At 48.5% G+C, this 20,098-nt stretch overlaps 1 protein-coding gene across 3 annotated transcripts in view; it reads right to left on the bottom strand.

The window, feature by feature from the left end:
• Positions 1-15,715, bottom strand: part of ACTN4 (actinin alpha 4) — a 70,054-nt gene extending 54,339 nt beyond the window's left edge. Inside the window, exon 1 of one of the 3 annotated variants that reach the window (XM_037030798.1) lies at positions 15,451-15,715. In XM_037030798.1, coding sequence (XP_036886693.1) covers positions 15,451-15,612 — 162 coding nt within the window. In that variant the 5' untranslated portion in view covers positions 15,613-15,715. The remainder of the gene's footprint in view (positions 1-15,450) is intronic. The other 2 variants (XM_037030799.1, XM_037030797.1) reach the window with 2 other exon arrangements.
• Positions 15,716-20,098: the final 4,383 nt, after the last annotated feature.

Genomic DNA, 20,098 nt, shown 5'->3' on the forward strand with positions numbered 1-20,098 from the left:
TGACCTCATGCCCACTGATAATTAGCAATTCTGAAGAACCACCCTTAGATGGTGCCTTCTTCTTCATTCCTTACCCAGAGTGCCTTCACCCTCCCCACCCCCCAGCAGTAAGGTTAATTACTAAGCTTGACCTTCCAAAACAAGCAGGTCTGGCCAGTCAGCAGCCCTCCCCACCAAGGCTTCCCCAGCAGAGGAGGCTGTTCTTCCTTCTCCAAAGCGGAGAATGGAAAGTGCTGGAAACTGCACACTGGAGAGGGCTGATGTGCCTGGAATAATGATGCAGGAAGGGTGACAGGTTTCTGGGGGCCCCACTCTAAGTGTCGACAAGTTTTAATTAACACCCGGGCTAATTTAACCCTGGCACAATCAAGGGGAAGAAAACCGCTCATCTCAAAGGCAGAAAGTGTTTGGATTTGCTGAATACCAGTCGCAGCGAAGGGAGATCTCTCTCCAAGCAGATTCCCAGGCAGACTCTTCTTCACGGGAGCACCCCTGGTGTGCAGAACCCCAGATGGAGGTGCAGCTGACTTGCCTTTCCATGCACTTTTCTGTGTGTGAGGGGTGTCAACCACCACAACCTGGGTGGCCCTCCCGCAGGGGCCCGCCTGCTGCCAACAATGGGCAGCTCCTGAAAATGGCTACCTCCCACCTCCACCGCCTAACACCAGTCAGTTGTTGCTCCCTTGTAACATTTTCCAAATTTGCTTCAGGCCTGCTCCCTGTTAGGGGAGAGGCTGGGAGGCTAACATTCTCCTCATTCTTTTGCCTTATTAGGTTGTGGATTTGATTGCTTTTGGGGGGGATAGACGCTAAAATGAGGAATGGCATCAGGAAGTGACCTCGGGAAAAGGGGGGGGCAGAAGGAAGGTGGAAGTGGCTGAAGCAGCAGCCATGAGAAAGAAGCACAGGGAAAGGAGGCCTGGCCTTAAGGGGCATGGCTTGCTAAATCCTCAAAAGTTCCCTCTTTCCTGGTCAGCAGCTGGGCACAGGCTCATAAACACCTTAAGGCCCTGCATGACAAATTTTGGGATAGTTATTTTGGGGTTTATCAGTGAAAAGGCCTTCCTGTTTCCACATCATTACCAATTGAGAGGAGGAGGCCTGGCTCAAAGCTGTAGGTTGTTTCTAACTTGAGTCAGTTTTTGTTTGTTCATCATTCTTGCTTTGGAGGAAGGGGAAAGATGGGGACCAGGGAAGGAGCCCCTTGGCTGATGCCAAATTTAATAACAAGCTGAGTTACTTCATGAAAGAGCCTTGCCAGCACTGCTTATGGCTCATCCAGACACAAAACTGTTTAGGGCTTGCAACTCCGAAAGAAGCCACCTCCCAGGTAATGAGGCCCAGATGGACCTAGAGGCGGGGGAGAGGGCTACATTAAGCCACTTGCAGCTCAAGTGCCAGCTGCCACTTGACAGAAGCTGTTTCTTTGAAGTTACTGGCTAGATTGGGGGTTCGGGGGTCCCTGTGGGAGGACTTCAGGAAAGGGAGTATACGGTTTGGCTTTTCACTAAACTGCACATTGCAGCGGACCTCTTCAGCTTTTTTAAAGAGGAGGCTCAAGCAGCAGATCCCACCTAGACATACGATGGTGAGCTGCCCAAAATATTTTGAGAACCTACATTTTTTGAGCACTGACAATGTGCCAGCCACTGTGCAAGCGCTTCACACACACAATTAATCTCATGTAATCCCAGAATCATCCTGTGAAGGACAATGGCCCATTACAAGGGATACTGAGGCTTCAGCCCTGCCATGTGCCCAGGGCCAGGAGGTGGAGATGGGTGTGGAGCCCACGTCTGTCTCCCTCTAAAGGCTATGCTCATACCTCTTCCGCACTACCTCCCAGTTCTGGCAACAGAAGCGCCCTCCCTCAGGAGCTTCAGCACTCGCAACACCCCCTCCCGGGCTGCAGCTGCTTGGGCCAGAAGACAGCCTGAATCCCAGTGACATCTGAGCTGCCTCCTATCGTCTGGTGGATGGGCTGGGTGTTTTGGGTGCTATCGGCTAACCCACTGGCTGAGCAGGTGTCTCCTCCCAGCACCTGGGTTCATACAAGAAATGTTCTGACCTGGAATATTCTGCAATGTCTCCCCCAGAAACCTCTCTCAAAATGTAGGCAGAGCAACACATTCCTCAACTACAACTAAGCCGCAGGTTCTCTCCTCGAAGAACGTCCAGCTCCCTAACATCTCTGCCTTTCAAAAGGGTGAGAAGGGGCACCCTGTTAAGCATCATCAGACAGACCCTATCTGGAAAGCACAATAAATTACAAAAGGAAACAGAAACGGGTGTGCTTACATTCTGCGGCTCTAACACAAAGTCAGTGCCCCAATGCCCAAATTACAGAGACTGGTTCACTCCAGGAGACACCTGTGAACCTCTCCACCCCTACCAAATCCTCCCCAGCAAACCTACTGGTCTCAGGCAGCCTAAGAGATGGAGGCCAGGTTCTACTGGATGATTTCAGCCACTACTTTACTTTCATGAGCTGAGCTGTCACGGCTCTCAAACATCATTTATAGGAGAGAGAAAAAAAAACTCTGAAAGAAAGAAAGAAAAAGGCATGGGCCAGCACCCCAGCCTTATCTCGCAGCAGAGCTTGAGTGCAACTCAAGTATTCAATTTTGGGAAAACACATCAAGGGCATTGCAGTATTTGAGTCACACATTTGGCCATGAGCATCTGAATGAGTTTTGTTTTGTTTTGTTTTAACATAGTGGAGTATTTCCTGGGATGAGAACTCTGAGTTCCACAAGCCAGCTCTAAGCCCCTTATTTATAAAAAGAATAGCACCTGCAAGCTGAGCTTGGCAGGCAAGAATTAACTCTCAGGACAGAACACTTCTAGGTTACCCGCATTCCAAGGACAGCATGTTAACTGTGGCACACCGAACCAGCCAGCCTGTTGAGCGTCAACCCCATTCATTTCTGTGATCTCAATACAGCACTACCAGTTCCACTTTTGGTGGACTAGGGGGCAATGTCAGCTTAATACACCAAAGGGACCATAAGGCACAAAGCTTGAGGAAACCCTTTGGAGAAAGGGTTTGGAGAAACCCGAACATAAGGAGTCTCTCTGTTCCTCTTTCTGAAGCCTGTGCTTATTCTGAAGGGATCATCAGAAAGCTGAAAGCAAATGCCTCGAAAGTATCAGTGCAGACTCCCCCCTAGGAAGGGGTCTGGCCTGGCCACAACAGCAGGGAAAGCAACCGGACCCATGAATACATTCCGATCTAGAACCCGAGGTCTTGCTATTTCAAGGCATGGCTAAGAAATACTCAACAAGGCACCTCAAACATAAAATTCCCCAAAGACATGCTCATCAGGGGAAGGAATTGGTAGGACCCCCCATTAGACACAGCTAAGGAAAACTGTTCAATTGCACACACAGGACCCCTTAACACTTGCCCACAGAAACCTGCCCACAGCTGAGGCGAAGGCCCACCCCTCCTGCACACTCACCTCCTTTATGAAAGTTTCCATGACTGACCCCACCTGCCCTTATTCACCCCTTTCCTCTCCCAGGACTCGGCTAGAGTGCTGTGGGCTTGTCGGTGTGCAGCTTAATGTCCTTCTGAGGTCTCATATGGCTTTGCTCTCTCCCCAACCACACCGTGAGCTCCTTGAGAGCATGGGCCGGGTCTCCGGTTTCTCTCATACCCCCAAAGGCTCCGTGTGGAGCTTCGCTCTGCAGAGGGGCCCAGCAAGGGCTGTCGTCTGGCCCTGGCGGTCATGTTTCTACCTGCGTGCTGGACTCCAAAGCCCATGAAGCCCCAACTCATGTTACACAAGACGCCGGTTGGGTATAAAATGCAGACCCACTTTGGTTGGCAGCCCCGAATTCTGCTACCCAAGTGACGACTCCTGAAATCTTTCAAAAGGCCTTCCACGTTTTTATTGTGATGGAAAGAGACAATTTCCCAAGACAGCCTTTTCTAAGTGCAAGAATAGCTTGGAGCAGGTTCAGCTCTGCATAAATGCATAATAAGCCACCCACCGTGGAAACTTACAGCTGTATCCCAAACATGGGGTAGGATAATATCATCGAACAATTTCCATTCACCATATACTACCTTCCCACTCTGAATCAGTTTTACGAAGGGGAAGTTTTATTTTTTGTATTTAAGGGAATAAGGATAAACATATACTTATCTCCCCTCCTATACAGCTACTTAAAAGATTTAGCAAGTTCACATGGGTATGCTGCCAGGAGAATGGAAACCTCACCATCTTCTTTCCAGCTGAAGCAGCTGGGCTGGCCATACCATTACAAGACATCTTCGTATTCATTCCCTCCTTTATATTCTATCAACAGGGATTTTTGCTGCCAAATCGCATCAAGGGCAGGGCAGAGAGAATCCCAACCCATTTCACAATGGACACTTTATGTATGATCCGTGAACTTATTAGCTTCCTGCCCAGTGCTGTGTGTACAGTCAGGAGGGTCTATTGACAGCCTGAAGCTCTCTCTGTTCCTCCCTCTAAGTAAAAGCCACATAACTAGTTTGACAAGGTGTGCATTCAGATGGGAAGCCACGGGCCAAATGAAATCTCCCCTGTTCCGGGATTGGCTTTCAGTGGGGTCCGGAAAGCTAAACGCCTCAAAGTGAATTGGCCTGCATGTCTGTCTCTCTGAACTGGAACCACCCTGGCTACAGCTCCCCCTAACCAAAGAAAACAACGGGGAAATACTAAGTAAGTGGAAGAGGGATTTACAGAGAAAAGGGAGGATCTAGGAGAATAGCCAGTTAAAAAAAAAACCAGGCTTCCTGGCTTCCCACTTCAAAGAGGGAAACACAACACTTTACCAGAGATGCTTTGTAAATCAAGCGGCCTCTTGATGGGACCAACCTCTTGATGGAACCAAAGGGGACTGGAATTTGTTCATGGGGTAAAAGCTAAGCTCTCTAAGAGACACTACAAAGCTGTATGAGTACACAGTGCCGTAAAACTCCAGATTTAAAAGTTACCAAGGCTTTAATCAAACACAGGTGTCTCCTGCAGCAATGATCACAGAGATAATTGAAGCCTTTGTTTGGTTTAATGCTCTACAGTCCTGGGTTCCCACTTTGGAAGTCAGTTCTGGTTTGGCCTGTCCAGGAGGCCTGAGAGCAAAGGGCTGCAGTGAGAGTTTTGGATGCATGAGGTTCCCGGCTTGCATCCCGGCTTGAGTCTAAGAGGGACTGAATTTGCAGACTGTAGGCTTCAACATCATTTCCAACAACAGAGCTAGTCTGAGAGACCTGGCTGTGCCCATCTCTGGTACATGCCCTGCTGTGAACCACTATGGCCTTCTTCCTGCTTCTCAGTGCCTCCGCACTCTCATTCCCTCTGCCTGGAACAGCCCTCCCTGGCGCTCCAGCTCTTCCTCTGATCTAAAGTACTCGCACTGCCCTCCTCTCCTCCGTGACCTCTCCCCAGGTTATCCCCAAACACCTGACTGTAGTGCGGTGTGTAAATAAAAGCACAGGCCCCAAAGCCCGACCTTCCAGGTTCAAGCCCTGGCACTGTCACTTGGACAAGTGGCTTAAACGTCTGCACCTATCCTGTAAAGGTAACAACACCTACCTGACAAGATTACACAAGTCAGTCCATGTAAAGCACTGAGAATAGTGTCTATTACTCAATTCCTAATTAGTTTAGTAATAGTGCTTTACTAGCACAGAGTAATATGCTAGCTATTACTTAATTCCTAGTATTGGGTTGTCCAAAAAGTCCATTTAGTTTTTTCCATAAAATACAAGAACTTTTCATTTGCACTTTTCACTTTTCCACTTTCATCAATAACTTTATTGATTTGGATACTTTGAGTATGTCGACTATCTCCCACAATTGGCTTCTAGTGGGGAGAGGCAGGGGTGCTGCTAAACATCTCCCAATGCCTAAGACAGCCCCACAGCAAAATATTATTTGGCCAAAATGTCAACAATACCAAGAAACTTTGCAAATCACTTTTGACATGTTTGATCAGTCACAGCACATCCACACGCTGCACAAATCCTTCTACATTTCAATTACATTTTTACCTTCTTGAAATAATAAATATGCCAAAAATGGCACATATCATCTCCCATCTTCAATATTAAAACGGCCACACAAAAATTTACCAATTTTGATAAGTTTTTTCAAATGCACACTGATATGACAGCTGTCACGATACTATCTAACAAAACTGTTTCAAATGAGGTTAAAGACAACTAAGCACTATTAGAGCCATCGTATGGAAAAAAACTAAATGAAATTTTTTGGCCAACCCAATACATAATCCTACCTGAAAATCCCACTTTATTTACATGCTTGTTCTCTGTCTCTCCCATCAACCTGTGAGTAGATCAAGAACATACAGAAACGATATGGAAGAGGGTGTGCATTTGGTCATCTGATTTTCTGGGTGGCCAGTGGCCAATCCCAAAGCAGGAAGCAAGCTCCCCAAAGCCCATCAACTGTCCACACTCTGATATAACTGAACCCACAGAGCCTGAACGGCTATTCAGAAGTCTCATGTTTAAACTATGTTTGGAATGTTCGATAGAAACATGCACTTATTTTTAGGCAAGAAAGTTGTCTTCTAAGCTAACCCTATGGCCCTGAAGCAGGCCGTATTTGGCAAGGACTGCTTTGTGGTTGTTTATTAAAGAGGCCCAGAATTTTCTCATGTCTAAGGTAGCGGCTAAGAAAACTCAATGAGCTGTGAGTTGTCTGGGTTTTTTTAAAATATATTTTTTATTTATTTTTATTTATTTAGTTGTAGAGAGGGGGAAGGGAGGGAGAAAGAGGGGAAGAGAAACATCAATGTGCAAGAGATACATCAATCAGTTGCCTCTCACACACCCCCAAGTGGGAATCGAACTGGCGACCTCTTGGTTCCCAAGCCAGCACTCAACTCACTGAGCAACACCCGCCAGGGAGAGTCATTTGTTTTCATGGTCAAATCTCGTTCCCTTTGAATCTCTGGAATGTTTCTGTGTAGCAGGTAGAAGCTGCTCCCTGACCTTCCACAGCTTTGGGCCATGATCCATTAACCAATGATCCTTAAAATGGTTCACAGCCCTCAAAGGATTGGATTGTCTTTTCTGGATTGTCCCTAAGGTGTGGATTAATGTAAGTAACAAAAGGAAAGGGAAATTTCACTTCTCAAAATGGTCAGCAAGGTCCCCCAAACTGGCTATGTATTCCTTCTCACCCCACCAGCAGACGCAGCACTGTGTGCCTACAGGCCTGACGGCGCTGAAAGAGACATCTTGATACAGACCCTTCTGTTTTACAGAAAGTCAAGTCCTACTAGACTTGGCAGCGTGGCTCAAATGATCAAAAAAATAAAAAATAAAGAAATAATTGCCTCACGATCCTGGTGATGTTTACCATCTGGATACCTCCCAGCACTGGTTAGCAGACAGCCTGTAAGCAGGGTTGATTCATCAGACTGCCCTTGAACCAGCCTGACAAACCGGCTGCTTCCAGACAATTTGAATTCTGAAATTGAGTTTATTTCACAGGCCAAACTGAAAGATCATACAAACCTAATAAAACTAAAAACAAAACAACAACACAAAAAAACCCCTAAAAACTGCCTCTTCAAAACACAAGCCATGCCAGCAACAACAGCCAAAGGAGCGCTTGGTAAAAGAATTTAATAGTTTCACCAGACACTGAGTCTAATGCAAAGATGTTCGTTCCCTTAATGAAGTGGGGAATGATAGGGGAAAAAGGTTTATTTACTGTCAGGGTTAGGGTAGAAAGGAAGTGGATTTTTAAAAATATTATCGTGGAATGAACTGTGCTTGGGATTTGCTGGAAACTTGGAGTTCTTCTCGTATGTGTTTGTGAAAGCAGCAAAAGATGGAGGGATATTTTGCCCTGCTATTAAGAAGTCACATAGCTGAGATTCCAACTCTAAATGCCTAGAGAAAAAGCACACAACCCAGCCACAAAACCAACAGCAGCTTTCACGGTGTATTCCCCCATTTCTTCTCCCTCTCTCATGCGCAAATACCCACCTCTCGTCGATAAAATGGACTGGCCTGAGTACCATGTCAGGAACAGAGGCCCCTGGTCTCTCTACCCAGCTCGGCCACCAGGCATGCCAGTGTTTTCTTGAGACCGGTTGGCGGCATCAAATTTCTGCCCAGTGGCCCAACATTCCACCATTAGTGCTGCAGTCTGGTTCAGAGGCACTCTCCACAAAAGTAAGCAACTCAGTTGCCATGGTAATATCAACTAAATACCTTTTATTCACACACTCGAATTTAGACTGATAGAGGCGCACTAATGGGTAGACTGTCCCCACGCTCGCTCACGGAGGCCCATGACTTCCGGCACCACCCTTAGCTAGTGCTGGGTCAAAGGACACCCGCCATTTCAACAATGCACACGAAGACCCACAAACCCTCCCAGCATGACCCCCCTCAAGATCCTCCACCATGGGGCTGGCTGTTGAGTCACTTTAAAGCTTCCTCTGTGATGTTTTTCCTAACCTCAAATTGGCCTTCTCAGCCACCAAAATGAAGAGAGGGAGGGAGGGAGGAAGGAGGGAGAAATGCATCTCTTACTTCCTGCTGTGCCCCCATTCTGGATGGCTGCTAATTATAATTAGGACATTCTTTAAAGCTGGAATCAGAGTCGTTACTGCACACGAGATAAGATATGGAAACTCTGTACCTTGGGCTTTTTGGAGATTAAAACCAAGTATGTTCCTTTTACACAAGCAGAACAAAGGGTAAGGAGTACTGCTTGCCTTCCCGATCCGAGTAGACTGTGGCGTCTACCCACTCTCAACAGTCTTCAGGGAGGGGGGAGATGAAAAGAAAAACCCACTAGAAAGCCAGTGACAGACATCATTCAGCCCCACACCTTTGGGGGGAGAACTTTAAAAAGCATAAAACAAACCACAATGTCTTCTTTATTTCTACCAGGAGCCACAGACACAAATGCTATTGTATTGCTAGTGTTCTAGCATCCCATTCAATCATTTCAACACCATCAACGACATTTCCCAAGATGACCTCACTGTGTTCTGCATAGTAACTGCCACTTCCAACTATTTCTGCCCTGTGTGGATAGTTCCACTGGAAGACAAAGAGTCTGTTCTGCTCTGATATTTGGAAGAAAAACATTGAAATAAGCCTTCCTTAACTCCACAGGAGGGCACTGCTTTCCTTTTGAATTTAGGATTCAAATACGGAGCCGGGGTTGCAGTATAGCTGACTCATGGAAGCAGCCGAACTTTAAGAGTCTATGTATAAGAAAGCTGGGGTTTCAAAAAGAAAAGCTGTAGTTGGGGGGGGGGGGGCATGTGATGAACCTGCAATTCTTATATTTACCACGGAGTTCTAGTTTCCTAAAAAACAAAAATTGAAAAATTCTAACTGTTGGAAGCAAAGACAAATCCAGTGTCAACCAGTCATGAGTGACATGTTCGAGTTTAGTATGGTGGGACACTGGGCAAGCAAGATGGGCTGTATGCTACTGGGTATGGCAGTCACTCTGCCCTGCCAGTCATGGAATGTTTCCTGCATCTAATGAGATAAAGTTTTATTTCCAAGCGTGGCATGCACACATGGGAGAGTCTGAGCTTATCCATACCCTACATTAAACCTTGAATCAGAGTGAGAAGGTTATTCCCTTCAATTCTCTTGCAAACTTTCTGATTACTTCAAAGAGAAAGTCTCTGCTTGGTACCATGGGCTTGTAGTACCTAACCCAATACCTACCTGCCAATCTTATTTTAACAAAGGGAGCATGCCTCAGGCCCTGAGCCTTGAGCAGGAATGGTATCTAGCTAGGATTTAGCAACATTGTTCTTTTCAGTCTGTTTATTTTTTCAGTTTCCTATTTATGGCCAGAGAAGTTGGGTTTTCCATTTATCATACTCATACAACTTTTCCTATTAAAATAAGTTTTAAAAGACAAATTGACAAAGTTATAAAAGTAGGAATGGAAAAGTGGTAACGGAAAAATCACAAATGACCGAAGTTTGGAAAGTACAGAGAAAGACTGGGGATGCAGGAGAATGGGGGTGCACAACTGCTCTGGCTGAGCAACCATGCACTGTCCCCTCTTAAAACAGGACGGGTCCTCACTTTTGGGGTTACAGGGCTCATTCCAGGAAGGCAGGAACCAGAACAGAAACAGGTGGCGAACAGCAAATCCCAAGGTAAGCCACTCACTTTTAGGTAACACTTCAATAAATTACATTTAAGAAAAAGGCCACTGGACTCTTCTGGAGTTAACTGCTGCTCAGACTAAAGAGAAAGCAACCAAGTTACACCAACCAGCTTTTAAAGACTTTCCACGGACATTGCAAGTGAAGGCATCTGTTGTTTATGAGGGAAAGGGGGTGGGGGAGGACATAAAAGAACAACACTACCAAAAAAGGCACAACACCAAGGCAAACGTCGCCGGGATTTTTATAATCCCAAGGAGACTGCTACTTGGCTACAACTTCCCAGACCCCAATAGGACACTCTCGCCAGTTAAACGTATGCAAAGATTTCACTTTCTGGGGGAGGTGGGGTCCTTCTCCCAGCTAGTAGGTTAATGTCTCCTCCAGTAAGATCACTCTTTAAACAGAGGCTAGAATTTTAAATTATGTTTCTCTTGATTCACTGAACCTTATACTCCTTGATATCTGGGAGACTGATTAAAATGTAACTCATAAACCTTTTTAAAAAGCAAGTGTTACCTGTGCCACTTTCAGACACTTTATAACAAATTCTGGCCCCTAGACTGCCAACACTGTAAAACTAAGTTTCCTTACATGTATGCTTTGATGTTCCAAAGTTCACACTCATCCTGGAGGTTCACTCAAACCACTCACGATATAAAGACTTCTTTCAAACCTCATGGATGACAGGATTTATATCTGCCCAAGTAGAAACTTCCACCTACCTTTTAGTAGGTCAGTGTTTTAGTTACCAATGCCATTGAATTACCAACTTGCTATCACTTGCCTCCTATTTCCATGAAAAAAGAAAAGGGGGGAAGGAGGACTTATGGCAACAGGAGTGCTTTTGTTATACCGTAAAATAAATACATAAATAAAAGCAGCGGAAGCAAACTGAGGAAAGAGAACTGAAGGTGACTGATGAGAACATGGACATCACTAAGTGACAGAAATAGGGCTAAAGTTGGGAAAAACGGAAAAGATAAACATGTTGACAATTTAGCTGTTCAGAAAACTTGAAGTTATTCACTAATTATGTTTGCCCTACCCCTCTCTTCCCCCCTAAAAATAAAATACCAAGGGAATTTTTTTAAGAACCCTTAAATCTGGTCAAAGGCTTGTTACAAGTCCCAGCCCACTCTAAATCAATACAGCAAAAGCCTAATGTGTTCATCTCAACAGTCTCAGAAATTCCTTGAGCCTTCCCAAATCAATTCTTTTTGGCTCAATTCTCTTTGCAGTCATCTGGTAAATAACACTGCCAGATAACTTGTACCACTCACTCAGTTAGCTCTGAAAATGGGCACTGTCTGGCCAAAGTCAGCCACGAATCAGCCATGACTGTAGTATCGTTTCAATTGCAGAAATCTCCACCCCAGAGGCTTACGATTGGAATCCAGACTTGTCCCTGCTGCCCAGACATTTGATTACGAGGACATTTTGAGAGTGCAAGCCTACATACATTTTAACTGACCTCCTTGACTGCATCTCAGTTACCAGCCATCAGCAGCACCTGGATATTAAAACACCACCCTTATTTCTGGGGTTGTTTTCCTCCAATACTTGTACCAAACTTTCCCCCCATGGAGGCCCACTCAGGGCCAGGCAATTGGCTGCCATTAAACGCAACCAATTAGCACCAGTTTCTAACTGGAGAGTGAGTCAGCTCCCTGCTGCCAACGTGGTGCCCTATCTGGTCTCAGAAGCCAGAACCAGGAAGGGTGTTTCAAAAGGCAAAGGGCAATCCTGGGCCCACGCCCCGAACCACCTAGGCTGAGGGAACGACAGGCACTACACCATGGCACCAACAAGATTTCACCTCTCAACTAAATGTATGTGAGTGTGGCTACACGGGAACTGCACTCCCGGCCATTCTCCCACACATCACCATTTCTGCAGTCGTCAGAAAAGCCATGTTCTAACGCACATCGGGGGCAGGGAAAGCACAGTGCTGCCAGCTGAACAGCTTCCCCTCTCCCTCTCCCAAGAAGGCAGAGTGTATCTGCCACCCCCTAACCCCCCCACAGTCTTATTTCTAGATGACAACTGAGTTTGTGGTGGGAGTTGTTGTTGTTTCAGTTTTTTTTGTAAGTACGTTATTTAATTTGGAAAACGGCTAAGGACATGTTAGTCTTAGCCAGACCCTAAGAGGCAAGCAATTAGAGTAATGGAACAAAATAACAGATGGCTACTTTGGAGCCTTCATAATCAACCTTAAAAAAAAAAAGGAAAGAAAAAACCCTATTTGTAGAAAAACAAAACACCATCAGAACTTTCAAGTAATTAACTCACACCTAATACAGCCCAAGGTCAGGTTCTAAACACTGAGGTGCTGCAAGCAGTGATGTTTCAATGAACATGCAAGCTTAGCAAAGGAGGCGTTTCCTCTTGCTGTGCTGAGAAGCTCCGCAGCAGCTGTCAAGAGACCTCACCTGTCCGGGGAGAGTAGGGGTGGTGAGGTTACCTAAGCCTCTTTCAGAAACTGGGAGGGGGAACTGTGGCCTAGAACCATGGCTGCTCAAGAATTTACTCAAAAACCAGACTGATCTGTCTCCCATCCCCCAGGAGAACACTCAGGGTCTTCTCATGTCATAACTGTTACATTACCAACTTATCTGGAAATGCCTTGGTTACAGAGGTCCCTATAAATCAGAGCAAAGGTAAAGCCTCCAGGTAAGAATGAGAACCACCAGGAGCCACACACACCCTGACTTGGGTCAACCATCACTTAATTCCTAGAAAAATTCAATTCCACACCCTTTAAGAGTCTACAGATGTCCTGGACACAGCTTTTTAGAGTGAGTATACACAAGACACAGAACTGCCACGTTCCATGTGTTCAGTGGCTCAGCCTTGAAGAGGTGAGAAGGGGAATCTGTCATCAGTAACACAGACTTTGAGTATGTGTGTGGGGGGGCTCCTCTTGGAAGGGAGACAACACACACTTGTGTATATATTCCTTTCCATTACTCCTTCCCCCTTTCAGAAAGGATCCCTACCTCATAACAGGACAGTGCACAGCAATGAAGCAATATTTCTCCCCAAAGAACAGTTATGTGTAAATATTTGATGCAGTAGGTATAAAGCAGGATGTACTGGAATCCGGCCCATACTGAGGATCTAAAGCACTATGAGCCAGCCTTTCCCATAACTTTGCCTGGTCCTGGAGGAAGGGAGGAGGAAGAATGACACACAGCAGCAAGGAGTTGGGGTTCCGGTGAGTCCTGGCCCGTGCCCAGAGCCTAGATGGTGCCCCAGCCTCACCCTGTGTGAAGGGAGACTAGAACCACGAAGGAGCACACACCCTGACTCCCAGAAGAGAGTGGACCGGAGCTCGCAAAAGGAGTCACTTGGAGAGTGAAGGGAGAAGGTCTCCCATTCCCACCACCTGAGGGAAAAGGGTCAAGGGCTCAAGCACCTGGAGCAGAAGACAGAACCCAGACATTCTTCCAAACAACCCCACAGCCCCATTCCCCTCCCAACTTTTCAGTCTCTTGGCAACTCTGCACTGCCTCAGGTAATAAATTATTCTCTCAACCGCACAGTAGGTCTCCCGTTCCCCTCAACCTGAAAGCATTTTAATGTCAGATTATCTCAACGCCCACCCTGAGGTAGGTGGGGCAACGGATAAGGACGCCACCACCAACCCGCCACCCCCACCCCTGATGAGGAAATTCAAGCAGAGGTTGATAATTTACCCAAGGTTATGCCAGGCTCCACCCCGGACGGTTCGGAACAGCTGCTCCTCTCACCCTTTCCCTTCCAGACCGGGCTGCCTAAACCGAGCCCCGGAGCACCCACCCACACCCTCCAGAGGCTTCAAGTCATTCTCCACTCTTTTCGCAGCTCAAATCCCTCAAGTCTGGCCCCGTGATCCTGAAAGAGCTCCACCGAGCCGACACTCCCGAAGCCCCACGGACACCATGATCAGTTACGAGCCAGGGAAGTAATTTCAGATCTCCGGAACACATTAAATGCCCCACCTGCGAGGACCCCCCCACCCTCCTGGAACACACCTGTAAACACTCCCCTCCACACACACACACACACACACCGCCTGCCCAACACACTCTCTTTAGCACACACTCCAATCCTTTCTCACAGCAGCTCCGAGTTTCCCCTCCAGACACACGCCACCTTCTCCGGCCTCCCGTTTCTTTTGATCTTTCTTTCACCACTGTGGGTCCCCCCTAAACTGCTTCCACACCCCAAAGTGCCACCTAAAAACAGACCCTGCTCTAGGCTCGCTTCATCCCTCCCGCCCCTGCCAAAAGCCAGCATTCTGCCTGCATATTCTCACATATTCCTCCCACTTTTTCTCTCTTCACAACACAGACCCACTTCCAATGGGGGGGGGGGGCTGCTGCATCTCCAGAAACTTCCCCACCTCCCGCAAAAAAACCTCTCCTTTCTCGTTCTATACACACCCCCTCCCTAAGGCGGCTTTCACTTTCCCAAACCAACCCCCCTCCCATTACTCGCCATTCCACTCCCGCCCGCGTCCCGCCCCCACCGTCCTCACCTTACCCTCGGGCTGCTCCCTGCCTGCGGCGCCTCCGGCCCGCCTTCCTCGGATCCTCAGAAACCCCCTCCACGCAGCCGGCCCACCCCTCTCCCATTCCGATTCCTCCGGGCTCCCAGCCTCCCCCTCCCCCTTTAAAAACGGCGCCCCAAACAAGTCGCGCCCCGGGAGAACTCGCCCCAGGCCCCGGCCGCGCGCCTCCGCAGCCCCGCTCCTCCCGCCGCCCGTCTCCCCGGCCGCCTCGCGCGCCCGCCGCTCTCCACCCCCACGGCCCCTGCCCCACCGGCCGGCTCCGCTCAGACCGCCCGAACCCGGGGCCCCCGCACTTCAGTCCCCCGCCTTCAGACCTGCCGGCCCGCGAGCCGCCCCCCGCTCCTCTCCGGCCCCCCCCAGACTGCGGACCCCACTCCTCTCAGCGCCCCAGGCCCCGGCGTCGCCCCCGACCCCAACTCCGCTTCGGGCCGTCCAATCGCCTCCTCGGCCCGCAGCTCCCCGCCCAGACGCTCCCGCTCCTTCCTCGGGCTCCCCGAGCCCTTTTCCCCAGACTTCCACGCTGCCTCCCGGCCGCCAACCATTTTCTCAAGACTCCCAATTCCTGCTCAAGTTCTGCAGTTCCTTCTCAGGACTCCAAACCCCCTCCCAGACGCGCCAATGCCAGTGGCAGACCCCCCCCCCGCCGTTCCCTCGCAGGACCTCCGAACCCCCTCACGGGCCCCAGCCTCCCACGCGAGCCCCATTCCAGCCCGTCCGGCCCTCAGGCCGCGCACCTTCCGCTGCTGCTTCTCCCAGGCGGGGTCCAGCAGCAGGTCCCGGTCCCAGTCGTCCTCCTGGGCCATGTAGTCGCCCATGCTACTCCCGCCGCCAGCGCCATTGCCCGCACTGCTGGGGCCGTACTGGTACGACTGGTTCGCCGCGTGGTAGTCCACCATCCCGCCGCTTCTCGCTAGCCCACCAGCCGGTCCGCTCCCGCCTCAGCTCCCGCCCCTCTACCCGAGGTGCTGCCGCCGCCGCCGCCGCCGCTTCAGCCGCTTCAGCCCGCCCTCCGCCCGCGCCTGCGCACTGCCCTCCGCGCCTGCGCACCGCGCCGCCGCCGCCGCCGCCGCCCTCGCGCGCGCGCGCGCGCGCGCTCGCCCTCGCCTGTGGGCTGTGCCAGTCCTGACTGATTCATAAGGCGAGGCCTTCAGGCCTCAACCTGCTCGGGCTTGGAATGCAGCCCCACTCAGCCACACTAATTCAGCAAGCATTTATTAAGCGCCTACTGTGTGCTAGACTATGTTTCGCGCACTGGCGGGAAACAAGACAGACAAAAATCGTTCCCTCGATGGGACTACTTTCTAGAGAAGGGAGACGACAAACACAACTTTTAACACATACAGAGTGTATTCTAAGGTGAAAGTGTTATGGAGAAAAATCAAGCAGGAGTTGAAATGTAAAGTAGTCAGGGTGGACTTCGCGGAGAAGGACGTTTGAAAAAAAAGACCTGAAAAATTCCTAGAATGGACAGGGGAGTTAAGTAAATTGGAATTCATATTGGCTGACTGGAACGGTAGAGAACTTTTTGGACTTGCATTCAACAAACGTTCACTGAGCACCTATATTGCCAAGCATTGTTCTTGGGTGTTGAATACAGTGCTGAGCGTGATGAGCACGGTTAGTCCTCAAGTGGCTGACGTGGGGAGGAGGGGCAGTAATAAATATCACTACATTCATGGACGCCTCAAACTTAAATGTCTAAAGCTGAGTTCCTGATCTTTGCCCCCAAACCGGATCACCGCAGGGTCATCCCCATTCTAGTGAATGAGGCCCCTATCCTTCCAGCTGTACAGACATCAAACCTTGAAATTACCATTGGTTCCTCATTTTTTTTAAAGATTTTATTTACTTTAGTGAGAGGGGTAGGGAGGAAGAAAGAGGAGGAGAGAAACATCAATGTGTGGTTGCCATGTGCATGTCCCCCACTGGGAACCCTGCCGCAACCCAGGCATGTGCCCTGACTGGGAATGGAACCCATGACACTCTGGTTCACAGGCTGGTGCTCAGTCCACTGAGCCACACCAGCCAGGGACATCCTTGGTTCCTCTTTGTCTTCACACCCCACATCCAATTCTTCGGGAAATTCTTTCAGAACCATTTTGAAAATATAAACAGAATGCTCCCACTTTCCTCTGCCCCCAAAGGCCTCACCCTGGTCCCACCCACTTTTGCGTTGTCTTTGCTCAGACCAGCTCNGAAATTACCATTGGTTCCTCATTTTTTTAAAGATTTTATTTACTTTAGTGAGAGGGGTAGGGAGGAAGAAAGAGGAGGAGAGAAACATCAATGTGTGGTTGCCATGCGCATGTCCCCCACTGGGAACCCTGCCGCAACCCAGGCATGTGCCCTGACTGGAAATGGAACCCATGACACTCTGGTTCACAGGCTGGTGCTCAGTCCACTGAGCCACACCAGCCAGGGACATCCTTGGTTCCTCTTTGTCTTCACACCCCACATCCAATTCTTCGGGAAATTCTTTCAGAACCATTTTGAAAATATAAACAGAATGCTCCCACTTTCCTCTGCCCCCAAAGGCCTCACCCTGGTCCCACCCACTTTTGCGTTGTCTTTGCTCAGACCAGCTCCCTGCTGCCCTGCAGCCCCTCTTTCCCACAAGAAGCCAGAGGGAGCCTGTGAACACCTGAGTTAGATCAAGTCCCTCCCCCCTTTGCCTGGAACACTCCCGTGTCCCATAGCACCACACTCAGAGTACAAGTCAATGCCAGGGAAAGGCAGAAAGGTACAGAAGGAGTCTCCCCTGCCCTGGCCCAGCCCAGCCTGGCTCAGCTTTAGAAATAAGGAAGACTTCTGAGGCTTCTGGCCAAGATGGAGGCATAGGTAGACACTGTGCCTCTTCATACAACCAAAAGGACAACAAAAAAATTAAAAACAAAAAACAACCAGAACCAACACAATAGAACTGTATGAAAGTCCCACAACCAAGGAGTTAAAGAAGAAACATTCATCCAGACCAGTAGGAGGGGCGGAGACAGGCAGCTGGGCTGAGAGGACTGGCAACAAGGCAGAAGCTGGAGGGGTGGCAGCTGGTAGAGTGGGCGGTCCCACATTGGCTTGCAGCTAAACCAGGAGGAACAACTGGGGAGTGAGACAGACCACGCAACCCAGGGTTCCAGCGTGGGGAAATAAAGTGTCAAAACCTCTGACTGAAAACACCAGTGGGGGTTGAGACACCAGAATAAACTCCCAGCCTCACAGGAGAGTTCGTTGGAGAGACCCACAGGATCCTAGAATGTACACAAACCCACCCACACAGGGATCAGCACAGAAGGGCCCAATCTGATTGTGGGAAGTGAGGGGACTGACTGAAAACCAGCAGAGAGCCGAGCTAGCAGCATTGTTCCCTCTCGGACCCCTCCCCCACATACAGCATCACAGCCAGGCAACGAGCATTGCCCTGCCCTTATAAAACCGAAGGCTTCACCCCTTTATGTTATAGGCTCACCAAGACAGAAAAAAAAATGACCCAAATTAAAGAACAGATCAAAGCTCCAGAAAAAATACAACTAAGCGACAAAGAGGTAGACAACCAATCAGATGCACAGTTCAAAGCACTAGTGATCAGGACGCTCACAGAACTGGTTGAATATGGTCACAAACTAGATGAAAAAATGAAGGTTATGCTAAGTGAAATAAAGGAAAATGTACAGGGAAACAATAGTGATGGGAAGGAAACTGGGACTCAAATCAATGGCGTGGACCATAAGGAAGAAAGAAAAATTCAACCAGAAAAGAATGAAGAAACAAGAATTCAAAAAAAATGAGGAGAGGCTTAGGAACCTCCGGGACATCTTTAAATGTTCCGACATCCAAATTAGAGGGATACCAGGAGAAGAGGAAGAGCAACAAATGGAAAAATTATTTGAACAAATAATAAAGGAGAACTTCCCCAATCTGGCAAAGGAAATAGACTTCTAGGAAATCCAGGAAGCTCAGAGAGCCCCAAAGAAGTTAGACCCAAGAAGGGACACACTAAGGCACATCATAATTACATTAGCCAAGATTAAAATGAAGGAGAGAATCCTAGAAGCAGCAAGAGATAAGGGAACAGTCACCTACAAAGGAGTTCCCATCAGACTGTCAGCTGACTTTTAAATTTTTTCATTTATTTATTTTTAGAGGGGAAGGGAAGGAAAGAGGGAGAGAAAGATCAATGTTTGGTTGCCTATAGTGCGTCCCCTGCTGGGAACTGGCCTGCAACCGAGGTATGTGCCCTGACTGGGAATTGAACCACAATCCTTTGGTTTGCAGGCCCACGCTCAATCCACTGAGCTATACCAGCCAGGGCTGTCAGCTGATTTCTCAAAAGAGACCTTACAGCCAAGAAGGGGCTGGAAAGAAGTATTTCAAGTCATGAAAGGCAAGGACCTACATCCAAGATTGCTCTATCCAGCAAAGCTTTCATTTAGAATGGAAGGGCAGATAAAATGCTTCTCAGATAAGATCAAGTTAAAGGAGTTCATCATCACCAAGCCCTTATTATATGAAACGTTAAAGGTACTTAGCTAAGAAAAAGAAGATAAAAAGCATGTACAGTAAAATGACAGCAAACTCACAATTATTAACAACCACACCTAAAACAAAAACAAAAACAAAGTAAGCAAGCAACTAGAACAGGAACAGAACCACAGAAATGGAGATCATATGGAGGGTTATCAGTGGGGAATGGGAGGGGGAGAGAGGGCAAAAAGGTGCAGAGAATAATAGCATAGATGGTAGGTAGAAAATAGACAGGGGGAGGTTAAAAATAGTATAGGAAATGTAGAAGCCAAAGAACTTATATGTATGACCCAAGGACATGAACTAAAATGGGGGGTGGGGGGTGGGGGGGGAGGGGGTGTGCTGGGCAGAGGGGAATAAAGGGGGGGAAATGGGACAACTGTAATAGCATAATCAACAAAATATATTTATCTTTAGAGGGGAAAGGATGGAGAGCGGGAGAGAAACATCAATGTATGGTTGACTCTCATATGTCCCCTGCTGGGAACTGGCCTGCAACCCAGGCATGTACCCTGATTGGGAATTGAATCACGACCCTTTGGTTCAAAGGCCCACACTCAATCCACTGAGCTACACCAGCCAGGGCTTTAGTAAAATATATTTAAAAAGAAAAAAAAGAAATAAGGAAGACTTCTGTGGCATCAGCCAGACCCACAAGGTCTTCCTCATCCCGAGTATCCTGGTCCCCGTTTCCTCTCCCAGCTCACCTTCCACTCTGCCCCTCGCTCTCTGAGCTCCGGCCACACCGCAGACCTCCTTGCTGTTTCTGGAACACACCGGGCCTGCTCTAGCTTCAGGGCCTTTATACTTGGTGACACCTTATTACGACTGCCTGGATCACTCTCCCCAGATACGGGGTCTCCA

The sequence above is a fragment of the Sturnira hondurensis genome, unplaced genomic scaffold, assembly GCF_014824575.4.
Source record: "Sturnira hondurensis isolate 20B ecotype Veracruz unplaced genomic scaffold, ASM1482457v3 Scaffold0020884, whole genome shotgun sequence".
Lineage (NCBI taxonomy): Eukaryota > Metazoa > Chordata > Mammalia > Chiroptera > Phyllostomidae > Sturnira > Sturnira hondurensis.